Source organism: Sceloporus occidentalis, unplaced genomic scaffold (genome assembly GCF_023333645.1).
Source record: "Sceloporus occidentalis isolate IW3139 unplaced genomic scaffold, rSceOcc1.0.p SCAF_4, whole genome shotgun sequence".
Lineage (NCBI taxonomy): Eukaryota > Metazoa > Chordata > Lepidosauria > Squamata > Phrynosomatidae > Sceloporus > Sceloporus occidentalis.
In genome coordinates this window covers 2,225,069-2,241,660 of record NW_028316984.1, presented here as the reverse complement: position 1 = coordinate 2,241,660, position 16,592 = coordinate 2,225,069, and the positions used below count along the sequence as shown (strand labels likewise).

General features: G+C 39.6%; 1 protein-coding gene across 5 annotated transcripts in view; it reads left to right on the top strand.

Annotated features, from left to right (window-relative positions):
* The window catches only part of LOC149313418 (intersectin-2-like), a 116,012-nt gene that overhangs the window by 92,216 nt on the left and 7,204 nt on the right, over positions 1-16,592 (top strand). For all 5 annotated transcript variants that reach the window (XM_089519079.1, XM_089519078.1, XM_089519075.1 and 2 more), the window contains 8 exons: positions 1,028-1,149; positions 5,040-5,146; positions 7,015-7,198; positions 8,158-8,256; positions 8,445-8,612; positions 10,556-10,768; positions 13,569-13,690; positions 15,695-15,777. In XM_089519079.1, the coding sequence (XP_089375205.1) occupies positions 1,028-1,149; positions 5,040-5,146; positions 7,015-7,198; positions 8,158-8,256; positions 8,445-8,612; positions 10,556-10,768; positions 13,569-13,690; positions 15,695-15,777 (1,098 nt within the window). The remainder of the gene's footprint in view (positions 1-1,027; positions 1,150-5,039; positions 5,147-7,014; positions 7,199-8,157; positions 8,257-8,444; positions 8,613-10,555; positions 10,769-13,568; positions 13,691-15,694; positions 15,778-16,592) is intronic.

Sequence of the window (16,592 nt, the reverse complement as noted above, 5' to 3'; positions counted from 1 at the left end):
AATAAGTGTGATTGCGGCAAGGACACGGCCATGCCGTAATGTCCTTAGATCTCAACTCTTGGAAACAGAAAACATAATCAGTCTCAAATGCATGGCTGATTTTAGGACAAACTTTTTTTTAAAAAATGAAGTTGAAGGCTTTCATGGCTGGAATCCATAGTTTTTTGTGGGTTGTCCAGGCTGTATGGCCATGTTCTAGAAGAGTTTTTTTCCAGCATCTGTGTCTGGCATCTTCAGAGAAATGATGCCAGCCACAGATGCTGATGAAATGTCAGGAAAAAACTCTTCTAGAACATGGCCATACATAGTTTTTTGTGGGTTTTTCGGGCTATGTGGCCATGTTCTAGTAGAGTTTCTTGCTGACGTTTCACCAGCATCTGTGGCTGGCATCAAGATGCCAGCCACAGATGCTGGCAAAACATCAGGAAGAAACTCTGCTAGAACATGGCCACATAGCCTGAAAAACCCACAAAAATCTATGGATGCTGGCCATGAAAGCCTTCGACTTTACATGGCCATACAGCCTGGAAAACCCACAGAAAACTTAAAAAAAAACTCTACAGCTATTTTTGCAGTCTGGGAAACTAAAACAGGTTTTCATATGGTGCCAAAAAGTGCTTAAAGTAGACAGCAGGTATCCTCTCTGGGGAGAGAATGCCACATCTTTGTGCCTCCATGAAACATTGCACTAGAATAGGGAACAAAGTTCATTCTTGTGTTGGAACAACAGTGTTTTCAGTCCTATGCTAACATGGTGTAAAGTAGATTTTAATAAACACTTCAAGTTATTGTCGCATGTAGACTGCACTTATATCAGCAGAAGATGGAAATTTTCCATCTTGCTTGTTGTCCTTCTTGTGTGCTTGATAAAGACCATAGGCTGTTGAAGAATTAAACAAAGGCAATACTAATCAGTTTCTGTCTCCGTATACATCAAAGGATTTGAGATCTTTCACAATAGATATTTTTAGTATCAATTAATCTAAGAGTAACATGTTTGACATTTATTGTTTGTATGATTTTGTAGGGTGTGCGGATCTCCAAAGCCTTGACACAATGCAACCCATGGAAAGGAAAAGACAGGGTTATATACATGAGTTGATCCAAACAGAGGAAAAATACATGGATGACCTTCAGCTTGTCATAGAGGTGAGGTCTGAGTGGGCAAGGTACTTACTGAGCTTTTATCTTTAACCCCTTCTTGAGCCATTGTTTTATTCAAACAAGGTAAAATATACATTAACAAAAGCTTTTACAAACTTACAATAAATTTAGAATTCAGAATAAACTTCTGCAGTCCTAAGGATTACCAGATTTGCTAGGTAAAGGGCAAATCGTCATCAATTGCTGTTTTATAAATCCAATTTTATGATTGTTAAAGTGACTTTGTAGGAATTTTCCTTTGCTGCCACACTGAAAGTGACAAGATGTAGCCAGCAAAAGGTACATTTTCCATTCTGACAAAATTTTTGTCAAGAAAAACATTCTCTGTAACATTACCCCTTTAGTTTTATAGCTACTGAGTTTTTGTTTTTTAACAACGCCTGTAATTTGTGTTTGATCTTTCCCTGATGTTAAGGTGAGTAGAGAATATGAATGGAAACAAAATAGAATCCTGTGTAACCATAATGAATTTGAAGGATGCATCACCTAAGAGAGTGTGGAGTTCCTCTGTGGTGCCTTTGCTCCCTTCACAAACCCCCTGGGCTTTCACCTTCTTACCACTCTACAACTCTATTGTCAGTCAAGAGCCCTGGTGGCGCAGTGGTTAAATGCCTGTACTGCAGCCATTCACTCAAAACCACAAGGTTGCGAGTTCAAGACCAGCAAAAGGGCCCAAGCTCGACTCAGGCTTGCATCCTTCCGAGGTCGCTAAAATGAGTACCCAGACTGTTGGGGGCAAATTAGCTTACTTGCTAATTAGCTTACTTGCTGTTCACTGCTATGATCTTTGGAATAGCGGTATATAAATAAAACAAATTATTAATTAATTAATTAATTAACCTGCCACCTTTTGCAGTCCCAGTTAGGTTTCTGTGGCCTAGTGGTATCAAAATAGCTTACCTTTCCTGCTTTATGTACCATCCTCCATCTGCATTCCATCCTATGCCTGCAAATGCTCTTCAAACCAGGATCCCATTTCAGAAGTGAAGCCCAAGGAAAGTACTATCAGGACATTATGAGGATCTTCAGATATCCAGTAGTCTCTGAGATGACTGCCCATGACTTGACCACCATTGAGATTTTCCAAGTGGCTACCTTGATCCTTCTCTTTAATCTGCCTTTCTAGCTCAGCGCCAGATTCAATCTCTTTCATTGGCTTCATTGCCAGTTATGTCAACCAGTGCACTAACTGAGTTCAATCATTGGATCTTGAATATCTGTGATAATTCCAATTTGTGGTGTGTGTGTCTGGAATGGATCCCCAGCGAATTGGGAGCGAAGAGTATACTAGGTCGCCAACCAACTTCTGCCTAAAGATTTCTAACAAAGGAGAGTCTAGCATCTTGCATGCCAGTCCCACTATTCCACTGTGAACACCTTGTATTTAATCTCAGTCTTCTTCTTTTAATGTTTAAATTCTACCCTCCATTTATCTGTATGCCTGTCCTTCAGATATTTGAAGATGGCTGTCATGTTTCCTCTCAGTTGTTCTGCTCCAAGCTTAACATAGCCACCTCCCCCAAATTTGACAACTACTGAGACTTCCCTGATGTGTATATATGTGTGTATGAGAAAGGAAGATTAAAATTTTATGGTGTATATATGACAAATCCATGAAACCCATTTATGCTTGGTTGAGCACCATTTTCATTATGCGAGAAAACTAGGTTAAGTGTTGAGCAGTCTCTCTTTTTTCCATTGCCTGTAAACATCCCTTCATCTGTTCTCGACTGGTTTACATCTTACTTGTCTGGCAGATCTTTTGCAGTAGTTGCAGGTGGTCAGACTTCATCTCCTGTTCCCTTATCTGTTGGAGTTCCCCAGGGCTCTGTTCTGGGTCCCCTTCTGTTTTCTCTCTACACACTGTCCTTAGGAAAACTCATCAGCTCTTTTGGCTTTTCCTACCATCTGTATGCCGATGACACCCAGCTGTATCTTTCCGCCCCGACCTTTCTCCAAGGCTTGAACAGCAAGTTTCGTCTTGCCTCACAGCTGTCTCGCAGTGGATGTGCCATCGGCGTTTGAAGCTCAACATGTCCAAGACGGAGCTTCTTGTCTTTCCTCCTAAGCCCATCCTTCAACACTCCTTTTCTGTCTCTGTGGACAACATTTCTATTCAACCAGTCCAGCAAGCCCGCAGTCTTGGTTTTATCTTTGACTCTTCTCTGTCGTGTATCCCTCAGATCCAGACCACAGCCAAGGCTTGTAGATTCTTTTTATACAATATTGCCAAAATCCGACCATATCTCTCCGCCTCTTCTGCCAAGATCCTGGTCCATGCCCTAGTGATCTCACGACTGGATTACTGTAACGTCCTCCTGGCTGGGCTTCCTCTTTCTCACCTCGGTCCTTTAATCTCTGTCCAGCATTCAGCTGCACGCATTATCACTTCCACCCACCGCTCTGACCACATCTCTCCTGTGTTGGCATCCCTTCACTGGCTCCCCCTCCCTTTCAGCATTCAGTATAAGCTCCTGCTGTCCACGTTTAAAGCCCTTCATGGACTGGCCCCTCCCTACTTATCAGACCTTATTTCCCCTCACCTTCCCACTAGGGCCCTCCGTTCTGGTAGTCAAGGTCTGCTGTCTCAGCCCAGGATTTCCTCTGCCCCATCCCGGATTCGCCCCTTTTCACTCGCTGCCCCTCACTCCTGGAATCTTCTTCCCCCACAAACAAGAGCCATCACTTCTTTTACCAGCTTCAAAACGGAGTTGAAAACCATCCTGTTCAGAGAAGCGTTCCCAGGCATTGCATAATTGTCGCTTACTATTTGATGTTCTTGTGGTGCCTGTTTATTGAACCATTTCCTGTATTGCTATGTACTGTATATGCATTATCCTACTTGAGAGTATGTATTTTCCCTGGAAAATGATTAACCATCCATTATGAAGCCTCCCCCTCCCTCCAGTCCATCTGCCTTGGTCCAGGCCTTGGAGGTAAAGAGGAACTGCTGGACCTCTTACCCTTTCCCTCCACCACTCCCTTCTCCTTCTGTGTCATGTCTTTTTAGATTGTAAGCCCGAGGGCAGGGAATCGTCTAACTAAAAGATTGTATGTACAGCGCTGTGTAAATTTACAGCGCTTCATAAATAAAGGTTAATAATAATAATAATAATAATAATAATAATAATCTTCTTTTTGCAATGAACCTATAGCCTCTTTTTTGAAAGAAGAAGAAGAAGAAGAAAAAAGTTTATGTTATCAAACATATCAGATTTGAGATTTGTCATTTCCATGACACCTCTGAGCCCATGTTAGGCTATTATATGTGATCTTTGTACATCTGCATGGAGTTTTATTCTTTGCGTGGTCACTTCTGCAATCTCACAGGCCACCTCTTTCAGTGCTATTCATCCCCTTCCCAGTTTGAATCCAAAGAGAATAGTGTTAAAGAATTGGTGTTTTTGCTTACCTTAGAAATGCAAACCAGTTTTCTGACTAGAGCTCCAGGATTTTTTAAAACTAGCTCTTTGTTGATCTCCTAACTTTGGCTGTTCAGATTGTCTGAAGATCATCAGTTACAGTTAGCAATTAGTTTGATCACATCCAGTAAAATACAATGCTCTTGAACCTCCGATAGCCATGCAGGAAATCATTTTAACTTGTCACATCATAATGCTGAAGGAATGAGAAAAATTTCATATGTTGGCATTTGTCTACTACAGAGCTGATAAATGGCATAGTGAGAACCCTGTCCTCTCTGCATGTTTTGGAAATGCACTGCTTGTCTACAATATTGCTAAGAACAGATGCAAACTTAAGTGTCATGAGCACTCATGTTACTTATCAAACAATTCATAATTTGAGAGGAATGTGCTACTTCTGAAAGTCTGTCATTCCATCTGAAGCATCTCCCGTGTCTGTCATCATTGTAGGTTTTTCAGAAACAAATGGCTGAATCAGGCTGCCTTTCAGAAGCTGAAATGCGATTAATCTTTGTCAACTGGAAGGAACTCATAATGTCTAATACAAAGCTGCTGAAGTAAGTGCTACTATTGTTGTATTAAATTTTGTGTTATTAGCTGTCCCAAAAGTGTTTCACAACCCATGAAAAATCAGGATCAGAGTCTGGAAACCTATACTGACTTCACCCTTAAGTAACGCTGGACTCCTACATGACAGCGAAAATGAGAAATACTTTTGCATCAGCTGTTACTTTTCCTGAGTCAGCATGACTTGGCAAGAGTCATCTGTGTCCTAGCTGCATTGTGCCTTCACTATTGCAGTGTGCTCTATGTGGACCTACCCTTGAATAATACACAAAAAATTTAGGTGCTACAATGTATTAGCTATAACAATAACAAACACACAGTATTGAGATGATATTAGTCTTGTACATAAAGGCGTGTGCTGGTTGTCCTTGGCAATATACATACTGGACACCACAATTCAAAGAGGATCCTGACAGGTTGGAGCATGTCCAGAGGAGGGCGACCAAAATGGTGAAGGGTCTGGAAACCATATGAAGAAAGACTTAGGGAGCTGGGGAAGAGAAGGTTAAGAGCCTGGAGAAGAGAAGGTTAAGAGGTGATATGATAGCCCTGTTTACGTATTTGAAGTATCATACTGAGAAGGGAGCAAGCTTGTTTTTTGCTGCTGCAGAGACTAGAACATGGAACATTGGATGCAAACTACAGGAAAAGAGATTCCAGCTCAATATTAGGAGAAATGTCCTGACAGTAAGTGTTGTTCGACAGTGGAATAAACTCCCTCAGAGTGTAGTGGAGACTCCCTCCTTGGAGGTCTTTAAACAGAGGCTGGATGGCCATCTGTCACAGGGGATGCTTTGATTGTGATTTCCTGCATGGCAGGGGGTTGAACTGGATGGCCCTTGGGGTCTCTTCCAACTCTATGATTCTATGGTTCCACTGTAACTGCTACAACTCCACTCTGTGGAATCATGGGATTTGCAGTTTAGGGAAGGGTACCTGGAATTCTCAGTTGTTCCTGCTGGAATTTTATAAGTTCTTTGGCATTGTTTTCCTTTGCTTCCTAGATCCTTTGTTACATGCCCCTAAATTTTATCCTCAATTTATTCACGGATCATATCAAAATCCATAAGTTTGGCCCCAAAACCTGCCCTTGACTTATACATGAGGTCGACTTATAGTTGAGTATATAAGGTAGATTCCTTGGGAACAGTGGAATTTATTACACCGGAGGAATTTCTCTTAATTTTGAATGAAAAGGAAGTGGGACCAGAACGCATTCACATAAAGTCGCTAGTTTAGCGAAATTACATGAATGCTCATTGCATTTGAACTGGCTCCCCATTGCCCAAAAATAGCATGCCATTGCCCGAATTTGTGTGTGGCAGTCTATCATGCAATAATGTGAAACCCCATGATTGCGTTCGGACTGACTTCCCATTGCCCGAATTTGCGTGTAGTGGGTTATCACGCAATAACATTAAACCCCATGATTGCGTTCAGATTGCCATTGGATTATACTTCCAATTTCTCTTGTCTGATAAACTCCACTATTTCACCCAGTCTGCATCCTTGCTAACAGAGTTGTTCCTGCTAGTCAGAATGTCGTCTGTGAACAATAATAATAATAATAATAATTTGTTTTATTTATATACCCCTATTCCAAAGATCATAGCGGTGAACAGCAAGTAAGCTAATTTGCCCCCAACAGTCTGGGTATCATTTTAGCGACCTCGGAAGGGTGCAAGCCTGAGTCGAGCTTGGGCCCTTTTGCTGGTCTTGAACTTGCAACCTTGTGGTTTTGAGTGAATGGCTGCAGTACAGGCATTTAACCACTGCGCCACTAGCTTTCCTAACTTTTTCTACTGCAATCGCTTAAATCAAACTGCTCCAATTATATTTTATGTTGTTTTACTTGTAGAGCCCTCCGTGTGCGTAAGAAGACTGGGGGTGAAAAGATGCCTGTGCAGATGATTGGAGACATCCTGGCTGCTGAACTGTCCCACATGCAAGCCTACGTCCGCTTCTGCAGCTGCCAACTTAATGGGGCTGCCTTGTTGCAGCAAAAGACAGATGAAGAGCCAGAATTCAAAGAATTTTTAAAAGTATGCTATTTAGTCACTTCTTAATCCAGACCTGTTTCATTTCTCTTCAGGGACAGGTGCAGGTCTCTCTGATAACCACATTTATTTAACTGAAAATCATGACATAATAATAATAATAATAATAATAATAATAATAATAATAATAATAGTAATAGGATTTATTTATATACCGCCCAATCACTGGGAATCCGAGCGGTTTACAACAGAGGGGATAATAGACGGTTCCCTGCCCTCAGGCTTACAATCTAAAAGCCATGACACAAAAGGAGAAGGGAATGGTGAGGGGGTTCTTCTCTCCCTCTGAGGCCTGGACCAAGGCAGATGGACCAGAGGAAGGGCTCTTCTTCTTCAGGCTAGCCCTGATGGAGCTGGGCCAGCCTATTCTCTCCCTCACAGGCCGAAAGATGACAGTTATGGAGGGAGGAGTCTCTTTCTTCAGGCTAGCCCTTGGTGGAGCTGGGCCAGCCTATTCTCTCCCTCCCAGGCCGAAGGATGACAGTTATAGAGGGAGGAGCTTCTATCTTCAGGCTAGCCCTTGAGGGAGCTGGGCCAGCCTTTTCTCCCACTTAGCAAAGTAAATATGTGCTTACAGTTTTTATTACTTCCATGGTATTTGAATGGCTTTTAGGGGCTCGTGTTGGGGAGATGCTCTTTGTGAGTAGCTCCTCTCATCTTTGCGCCAACTGTAAATATAAAAGATTTTTTTATTTAGCCAAACCCAGGATTTTCTGGATTAAATGGAGCCTTGCTTCACATCTGTAAAAGGCAATGGGTTCTCCTAGTCCTTCTAATAGTGTGCCCATATGTAAGTAATTCTCTCTCACATTTCCCATTTATAAATCAGGGATCCAAAGTCCATTCCTTTGTGATAGTCTATACAGGTCTTTGAGCACTAGAAGAATTTAATATCCATAGAAACAATGCAACCTTTTCATTTACAATTCTGGTTTAACTTACAGAAACTGGCTTCAGACCCTCACTGTAAAGGAATGCCACTCTCCAGTTTCTTGTTGAAACCTATGCAGAGAATTACACGCTATCCACTTCTCATCAAGAGTGTGAGTATCAAATTGTTTGCTCATTAAAAAACTAACTGAAATGAGAAACACACATGACTGGCCACGTGGCGCTAAGTTGAACAGAGTACTGCAATTACATTTATAAATAATTTAGAAAGTGGATTTCCCTTGAAAGTTACATTGTACTTTTTAAAACCTTCATTTGTTTTGTTTTGTTTCCAAACAAGATTCTGGAAAACACTCCTGAAACTCATCCAGATCACAGTAACCTGAAGCTGGCGCTTGAGTGTGCTGAAGAACTGTGCTCTCAAGTTAATGAGGGGGTGCGTGAAAAGGAAAATTCAGACAGACTAGAGTGGCTACAGTCCCATGTTCAATGCGAAGGACTTGTGGAGGTAACAGTGGCTTGTGTTGTATGCTGAGGACTGGTTAAGTGTATGCTGAAACTGAAGTTTTGGAAACACTACACATAAATCCCTATCAGGATTGCATTAAAATGGGATATGCCATCAAGTATTAGGAAAATTTTAAAAAAGAAAAGGATATGGAGAATGGGCATTGTTAATTGCCACAGAACAGTAGCAATGAAAGCAACAGAAACTATCAAAACATAGCGCATCAAAACTTTCTTTTTAAACTACTAAAATGGAATGGATAGCCAACGGTGCTCCCTGGTTTTCAGGAGCAAGGAGTGAACTTGTCTTTTTTATTTAAAAAAAAATGCTAAATTCTGAAGCTCATGCCAGAACTAGCATTTTCATAGCCCTACCTATAACTCTTTTAATTATGTGATATTGTATTAATAATGAAATGGTTATACATCAAAATCAGAATCAGTTAATGAATGGGGAACAGTGAAAAAGTGAGAGAAAGCTAGATGATACACTGTAGTTTGTCTTTTATTTTGTTGCTTTAGTGAACAGCCAAAATGCTGTTTGATGTTTGACGCTAGTAGCATTAAAGAACTGGTGGCTGATAAAGTTTACCATAGGGTATCTCAAAGTCACTTTTTTATGTTAAAAACTCAAGATGTAAAGTGTGTGCCTTCTGCATTTGCTTCACTGATCCGTTGGTTCTGTGCAGTTGCTCAGTTTTTTTCTAGAATGAATGCCTGTGAATGAAGATATGGCCATGCCTCTTTCATTTGACTTCAAGCTTTCACATGAAATCACCTGGACACAATGAGACCTCCCAATTTTTCTGATATCAGAGTGGATTTTCAGATTAAGTTATCTCATTTTATAATAGTTTTCTGTTTTCATTAGTTTTGTTTTAAAGCAGTGGATGACACGAACACAATTTGTATGCTGTTTTCAGAGCATTAAATGTCTGTTTTTAAGAGAGGGAATTCAACTGATTATAGGTTGAGTATCCCTTTTCTGGAAATCCAAAATACAGAATAACTCAAAAATCCAAAATTGTCTACATGGGTGGCTGAGAGAGTGGCACCTTTGCTTTGTAATGATTTAGTGTACACAACCTTTGTTTTATGCACCAAGTTTTTAAAAATATTGTATATAAAATTACCTTCATGCTACATGTATAAAGTATATATGAAACATAAATGAATTTCATGTTTAGACTTAGGTTTGATCTCCAAGCTATCTCATTTGTATATATAGTCCCATTTCAGGTAAGGGATACACAACCTCTATAAGGAATTGCAGGCTGCTCTTGCAATTCGTTCCCTGATCACATAGATACGGTATTTAAATTTGGACTGACACCATCTTAAAGACTTCCCACAAATCATTTTAAAAACTAGGAAAGATTTTGTAATTGTTTTTAATTTTTTTAAAAAAAAATTAAAAATTCAACTTATTTTCTGTAAGTTTTAAATTCTCCCTCAGTTTATAACTTAGGCAAACAGCATTCAAAGTTTTTCTGATGCTCTAGAGTAGCCAACTGGGAAGTGTGCCAGTAGTGAAAACAACAGCTAGAAGGTTTCACGTTTTTAAACTATTAGTGATCTAAGTGAAAGAGTTGGGTTTTTTGTTTTTGTTTTTTAGATAATAGAGAAAAGAGAACTGAAAGGAGAAGTGAATGTTGCACTAATGCTTGCACTAGTGTAGTGTTTCTGTTTTAAAGATCAAAATCAATTGCTAAATCTGATTAATAGTCCCACCACAGTAGACCTATTAAATTAATGGAATTTACAATTAAGTTGCCTCACCAAATTCCTGTTACTTTAATAGGTCTGCTTTAGTTGGGTCAAACAATTGTATTTAGTCCTAAGAGTGCATGTTTATGTTAAACCTAGCAAAATAGCTTCAGTTTTGGGTAAAACTGTTTGCAATAGCGAGGAGAAGTCAGTGCACTGGTTTTCTTTCCCTTTTAGCAACTGATTTTCAACTCACTGACCAACTGCTTGGGACCACGAAAACTTTTGCACAGTGGCAAGCTTTACAAGACAAAGAGCAACAAAGAACTCTATGGCTTCCTCTTCAATGACTTCCTGCTTCTCACCTACATGGTCAAGCAGTTTGTCTCTACTGGATCAGATAAACTTTTCAGCCCAAAATCAAATTCTCAGTTCAAAATGTATAAAGGGGTGAGTAAAATAAACAATCTGTTGTGGTGCATTTGGAGAAGGAAAGAAATGGATACACTTTGACGGGAGATAGCTCCATTTCTTTAACTTGTTGAAGTTAATGAATACGATATTGTCATCCTATAAATAATAACTGTTCCAAATTTTAGTGACACACAGGTCTCTTAACGAACAGAAGCCGCATAGTTAGTGTGACTGAGAACTTTTGATTAGTTGGAATCTTTGTCTTTCCTCCATAGAGAATGGAAATGTCCAAGGGCTACCCGTATATACTCAACTATAAGTCGACCTCATGTATAAGTCAAGGGCAAGTTTTAGGGCTGAAATTATGGATTTTGATATGACCCATGGATAAGTCAAGGGTAGAATTTAGGGGCATATAGCAAAGGATCTAAAAGATGAAGCAAAGCAAAGCAATGTCAAAGAACATACAAAATTCCAGCAGAGATAGCTCTTTGTGCTCACTCTTAAAGCTGGATGGATGAGAGAGTAGAGGGGATTGGTGCTTCCAGGATAGATTATACTCTTGCCTTTCACCAGGGGATAGTTCCTTCTTTTAAATAAGAGTTAAGATACACTACTTACATGACCTGTGGATAAGTCGACTCAGGGTTTTTGGGTCAATTTTTTGACCTAAATTTCTAGACTTATACATGAGTATATACAGTATGTGACTTATGCAGAGGGTTTTTTTTAAAGTTGCCTCAATATACTTTAGTGTATGCATCTCCATTTGTGGGGACTGAATTGATTGCATTTCTTCAAGCCATTATTTGGCTATGTTATTCTTACAATTATTAATTTAGTGTATGACCTGACCATTTAAAGGTATTGCACTGAAGTGAATGTTTGCATGTTACGTGACCTGCATATACATTTAATGTATGTCAGTCTTCATTTATTCCCATAAAACAGAGTGAATGTCTTTTCATACAAGGATTTCTGGGTGATCTCCGCTATTGTTTTATCTATAAAAGGACAATCCTTCACTTGGAGGAAAAGGTTACAACATATTTTAAACCTTCAATTGCTGTTGCTGTATTTAACCTTCTTGACAAACAAACATTAGAAATTAGGAGTTCACGATCTTGAGTAAATGCATTTTTTTAAAATCAAGTAAATGCAAAGTACTTCTACTACTTTGCCCAAAATTAAGTCCTGGTGTGTTCAGAGAGCCTTACGTATGGTGATGCTCTTTGGAAAATTGGTTTTACTTAAACTCTTATAGGTAGCACAATAGTATGGAGTATTCCTTTATCTACTTAATGAAATAATGGGGAGCCAGCATGGCCTAGTGGTTTGAGTGTTGGACTGTGAGTCTGGAGACCAGGGTTTGAATCCCAGCTGGGCCATGAGAATGCACTGGGTGAAATTGGGCAAGTCACACTCTCTCAGCCTCAGAGAATGACAGTGGCAAGCCCCTTCTGAAAAACTTGCAATGAAAACCCTGTGATAGTTCACCTTATTGTCGCCATAAGTCAGGACTGACTTGAAGGCACATAACAACAAACCAAAATAATATTGGCAAGCTTTGAAAATATGTTATTAAAAATGAAAAATACTTTCTGCCAAGAATTTATATAATTAGGGGGTATGAGGTAAGAAAGCAGTGGGAACAATACAAGTTATATGTGTTAAGGTCATTATCTAAGCAGAACATTTAAAAAAAATAGGAGGGGATGGAGTCGAAAACATCACTTATCACTTGGAGATGAGGGTCTCTCCTCTCCTTCCTGTCTGTTGCTTCACAGCCCATAATTATATGTACATTCATTCAACCCAAGGAAACTTGGGTTGAATGAATGTACAAATGAACTTTGTACCTTGAATTAAGCAGGGTCCTAGTGCGTGTTTGCACACGTGTGCCTTCAAGTTGTCTATTGAACTACAGTGACCCCATGAATTGCATATTGGGTTTTCTTAGGCAAGGAATACTCAGAGGTATTTTTACCAGTTCCTTCCTCTGAAATATACCCTACAGCACCTGGGATTCATTGAAAATCTCCCAACCAAGTACTAAGCAACCTTGCTTAGCTTCCAAGATCAGACAGGATCTGGTACCTGTAGGGTATTTAGACCTATTTAGGGTCCTGGCAGTTTAGTACATTTCAGATGTGAACACATGGAGACAGAAGCCAATTCAGTCATTATAAAATGGAGAATAAGCATACAAGGATGCTGATTTTCTGAAGGAGAGGGACGTATCTAGCTTTGGAGGAGTTTCCATGTGGTATGGAACACCGGGGAGGGAAAGTGGTGAGGGTTTCCCGAGTTAAAAGAGACTTTCTTCTTCAGGAGGCTATACCAGATTTATGATACAAGTACAACAATAATAGTAATAGTGGGGTTTTTCCTCCATTTGAATATCTATTCTGCCGTTTTCATGGGTTGACCTGCCAAGGTAGGGACACCTTCCTGTTCCTCAGCTCTTGATTTTTCTGATCAAGCTTAAAGGTGTTGTAAAACTGCCCTTACCACTTGACTAGACAATATTGAAACTAGGTTACAAGGTGAACACTCAAAACATGGTGTTATTACAAAGAAAATAGTCATTTGTATCCACTATCCTATTATCCCATCAGGCGTTTAGATGAGCTTTACGTGCATAAGGTACAGTCTATGATAAATTAAATATCTGTAACCTCCCATACTTATTCACTCTTCCTAGTATGGTAATGGGTTATATTGCATTATTGCATTTTTCTTGCTACTTCAGAAACAATTAATTTAATGATCATTTTGGCTTAGCTTATTCAAATGCTTTTTTTTCTCCAGCTGAAACTATATCTGTTTCTTCCAGCCTGTTTTTCTAAATGAAGTCTTAGTAAAATTGCCAACTGACCCTTCTAGTGATGAACCAGTTTTCCACATCTCCCACATTGACAGAGTATACACACTTAAAGCAGACAACATCAACGAGAGGTGAGCCCAGAAAATGTTTGCCTGAAAGATGCTTTGGGAGCTTGGAGTTGCTGCTTCTTAAAATAGGCTTTGAAGGAACAGGGTTCAAGCACAAAAGTATTTTGGAAGATTCCTACGCAAAGTGGCTGTTGGAGTGGCCTGCAGAACTCCACTTTTTGTGAGTTTGTATTAATGGATAGAATAGTCACTTTCCATAGATTACAGTGATTAGAGGACTGGTTTTAATTATAGCTGGGATTCCCAAGACACTGTGCCCACGGAGGTCTGCTATAGTTTTTTTGTGGATTTTTCGGGCTATGTGGCTGTGTTCTGGATGAATTTATTCCTGACGTGACAGCGAAACATTAGGAATACACTCTTCTGGAACATGGCCACATAGCCTGAACAAACCCACAAAAGCTATGGATGCCAGCTGTGAAAGCCTTCGACTGCACAGAGGTCTCCTATGTTGCCCACCAAGCTCCCAACTCCTCCAGTTTTTCACCTTTTTGTAAAATTGAAATAATATTTTTATTCAGATTCAGGCATGGTGTTGAATGATCTCCAGTGCCATTTAAAATAAAGAAAAAGATAAACTTTGTAGGAGTCTATCTTGACAGGCTAGAGTATAAAAGCATTGTTTTGTCTGTGATGTTCATATGTATTGCTTGGTGTTTTGGAGTTGTGATATGTGTTAATTGGTTGTTGGCTTATGGGTATTTTGTTGTGGTTTGTTGGGGCAGATATATTATTTAACATATAACTTTGCTGTCTGTGAAAGAAATATTGGAGCAAAAGATTATGATTTTTGAAAGACTGATTTTGTTTTGGAACTCACATTCCACTTGTATGTTATGCTTTGCTTCTGAAGCAAGGTACCTTTCTCCACTATGACAATCATTTTGTGAATAGACAACTATTTTGGGAGAGTGCCCATGTCACTCTGAAAATTCCCAGTTTGCCAACCAGTCCCAAATGTTAGGGATAGGTAGTCTTAATGGACAGCATATGATTAGCAATTTAGATACAAATATAAAGCGTAAAGATATACAACTGAGCACTAAAGTTAGAATCATCCAAGCCATTGTATTCCCCTTCACTATGTATGGATGTGAGAGTGGACAGCGAAGAAAGGAAGAAAATCATTTGAGATGTGATGCTGGGGAAGAGTACTGAGGATACTGTGAATGGCCAAGAAGACAACCAAATAGGTCCTAGAACAGATTAAACCAGAAATCTCCCTGGAAGCCAAGATGATCTAGCTGAGGCTGTCATACTTTGGCCACATCATGAGGAGGCACAACTCATTAGAAAAGACAATAATGCTAGGCAAGGAGGAGAGTAGTAGAAAAAGAGGAAGACCCCCCCCCCTACTCTAGATGAATAGACTCAATTAGGAAGGTCACCGGTCTGAGTTTACAGGATCTAAGCAGAGCAGTGGAGGACAAGGGGTAAACTAAATACAATATGTCCCCCATATCCTGTTTTCAGACTTCCTATGGGTAGCAAAAATCATGAATAATGACAAACCCTATATTTCTGCTGGATGTTGACCACAGAGTTGCAATGGGAGACCTCTAGATGCCTAGAGAGACCTTTTCCCCCCAGATGCAAGTGTGTTAACGGTCCCACAGATACAGGGATTGTACTGTACTGTTAAGTAAGTGCTCATTTTGATATCGGCAGTAGATCAACTGTAAGGAAACTAAATCAGTTTTTGGTTTTCTAATTATATATTAAGATTAGAGACCCCTCTGCCTTTTAACTAGTTTTCCCAGGCTCTTTACATTGAGTACAAATCCTTTTAAATTGTTCATGAATCACAATTTGCACTTGACATTGACTCATAGTTTTAAAAAATGTGTTGAGCACTTTCCATTGTGTTTTGTATTTGTCTTCTATGCTGCCTTGGGAGTATTCCAGCCTTTAAAGTGGCCTAAAATAATTTAAATTATTAATTAATTAACATAAACCTGCTTTGGAGTGATTTCTTTTGTTATTAACAAAATTTGCTCACTTTTGCAGAACTGCCTGGGTCCAGAAAATTAAAGGAGCATCTGAACATTATATTGAAACTGAAAAGAAGAAACATGAAAAGGCTTACCAAGGTACTGATATCTCAGTTGATTAGTATTTTAAAGTGTTCTGTATCACATACACTGCTAGATTCCCAATATCATTGGAAAGATTTATCAGTGATTCTTTAGAGATGCTTTTTTCCTGACTCTAAATGGCCAAATATTCTGACTCTCAAATCACATTCTCTGGATTGCACAGAGGAGCAATTCATGTACTGTTGGATTATGTGCCAACTGAGGAGCCAGGAGTCCAAAGTTCTTTTTCTGTTACATTCCTTGACTCCTTTTTTATCATCCTGCCTAGCCAGCAAGACATGTTTTTCCTTCACACTCAGCCATCTAGCATCTAAGAAACATGCATCTGAGGAAGTAAAGTCTACTAAAGCTCATGCTGCCAGCTTCCTTTCAGTTAGTCTCAAAGGTACTGCAAGATCCCTTTGCATACTAACCAACTATCAGTTAGGTATAGAGAAATCAGTGATAGATACCATTCAAAAGAAAAAACCATCAGAGAACAAATCTGATAATATTAACTCTTCCTTGCCTTTTCTAAAGAAAAGGAATCAAAGCACAGAAACTTTAGCAAAAGAGGTGACTTTTCTGACTGCTGCCCAGCAAACTGCAAGCTGAGAAAGCAAACTGACCAACCTCGCTCAGATGGCCACAACTCAGCAGGCATCTGAGATGACTTTAGCATTAAAAAGAATTTTCTTCTCATCCAATGAAAGGGAGTCAGAAGGATTTACAGAAGCCACTCTGGGGTGTTGGGGGAGGGGGTGGGATTTAGCAAAGAAGGACACACAGGCTGATCAAACCACAGCTTTAAAAAAGCAGATAGAAGAAAT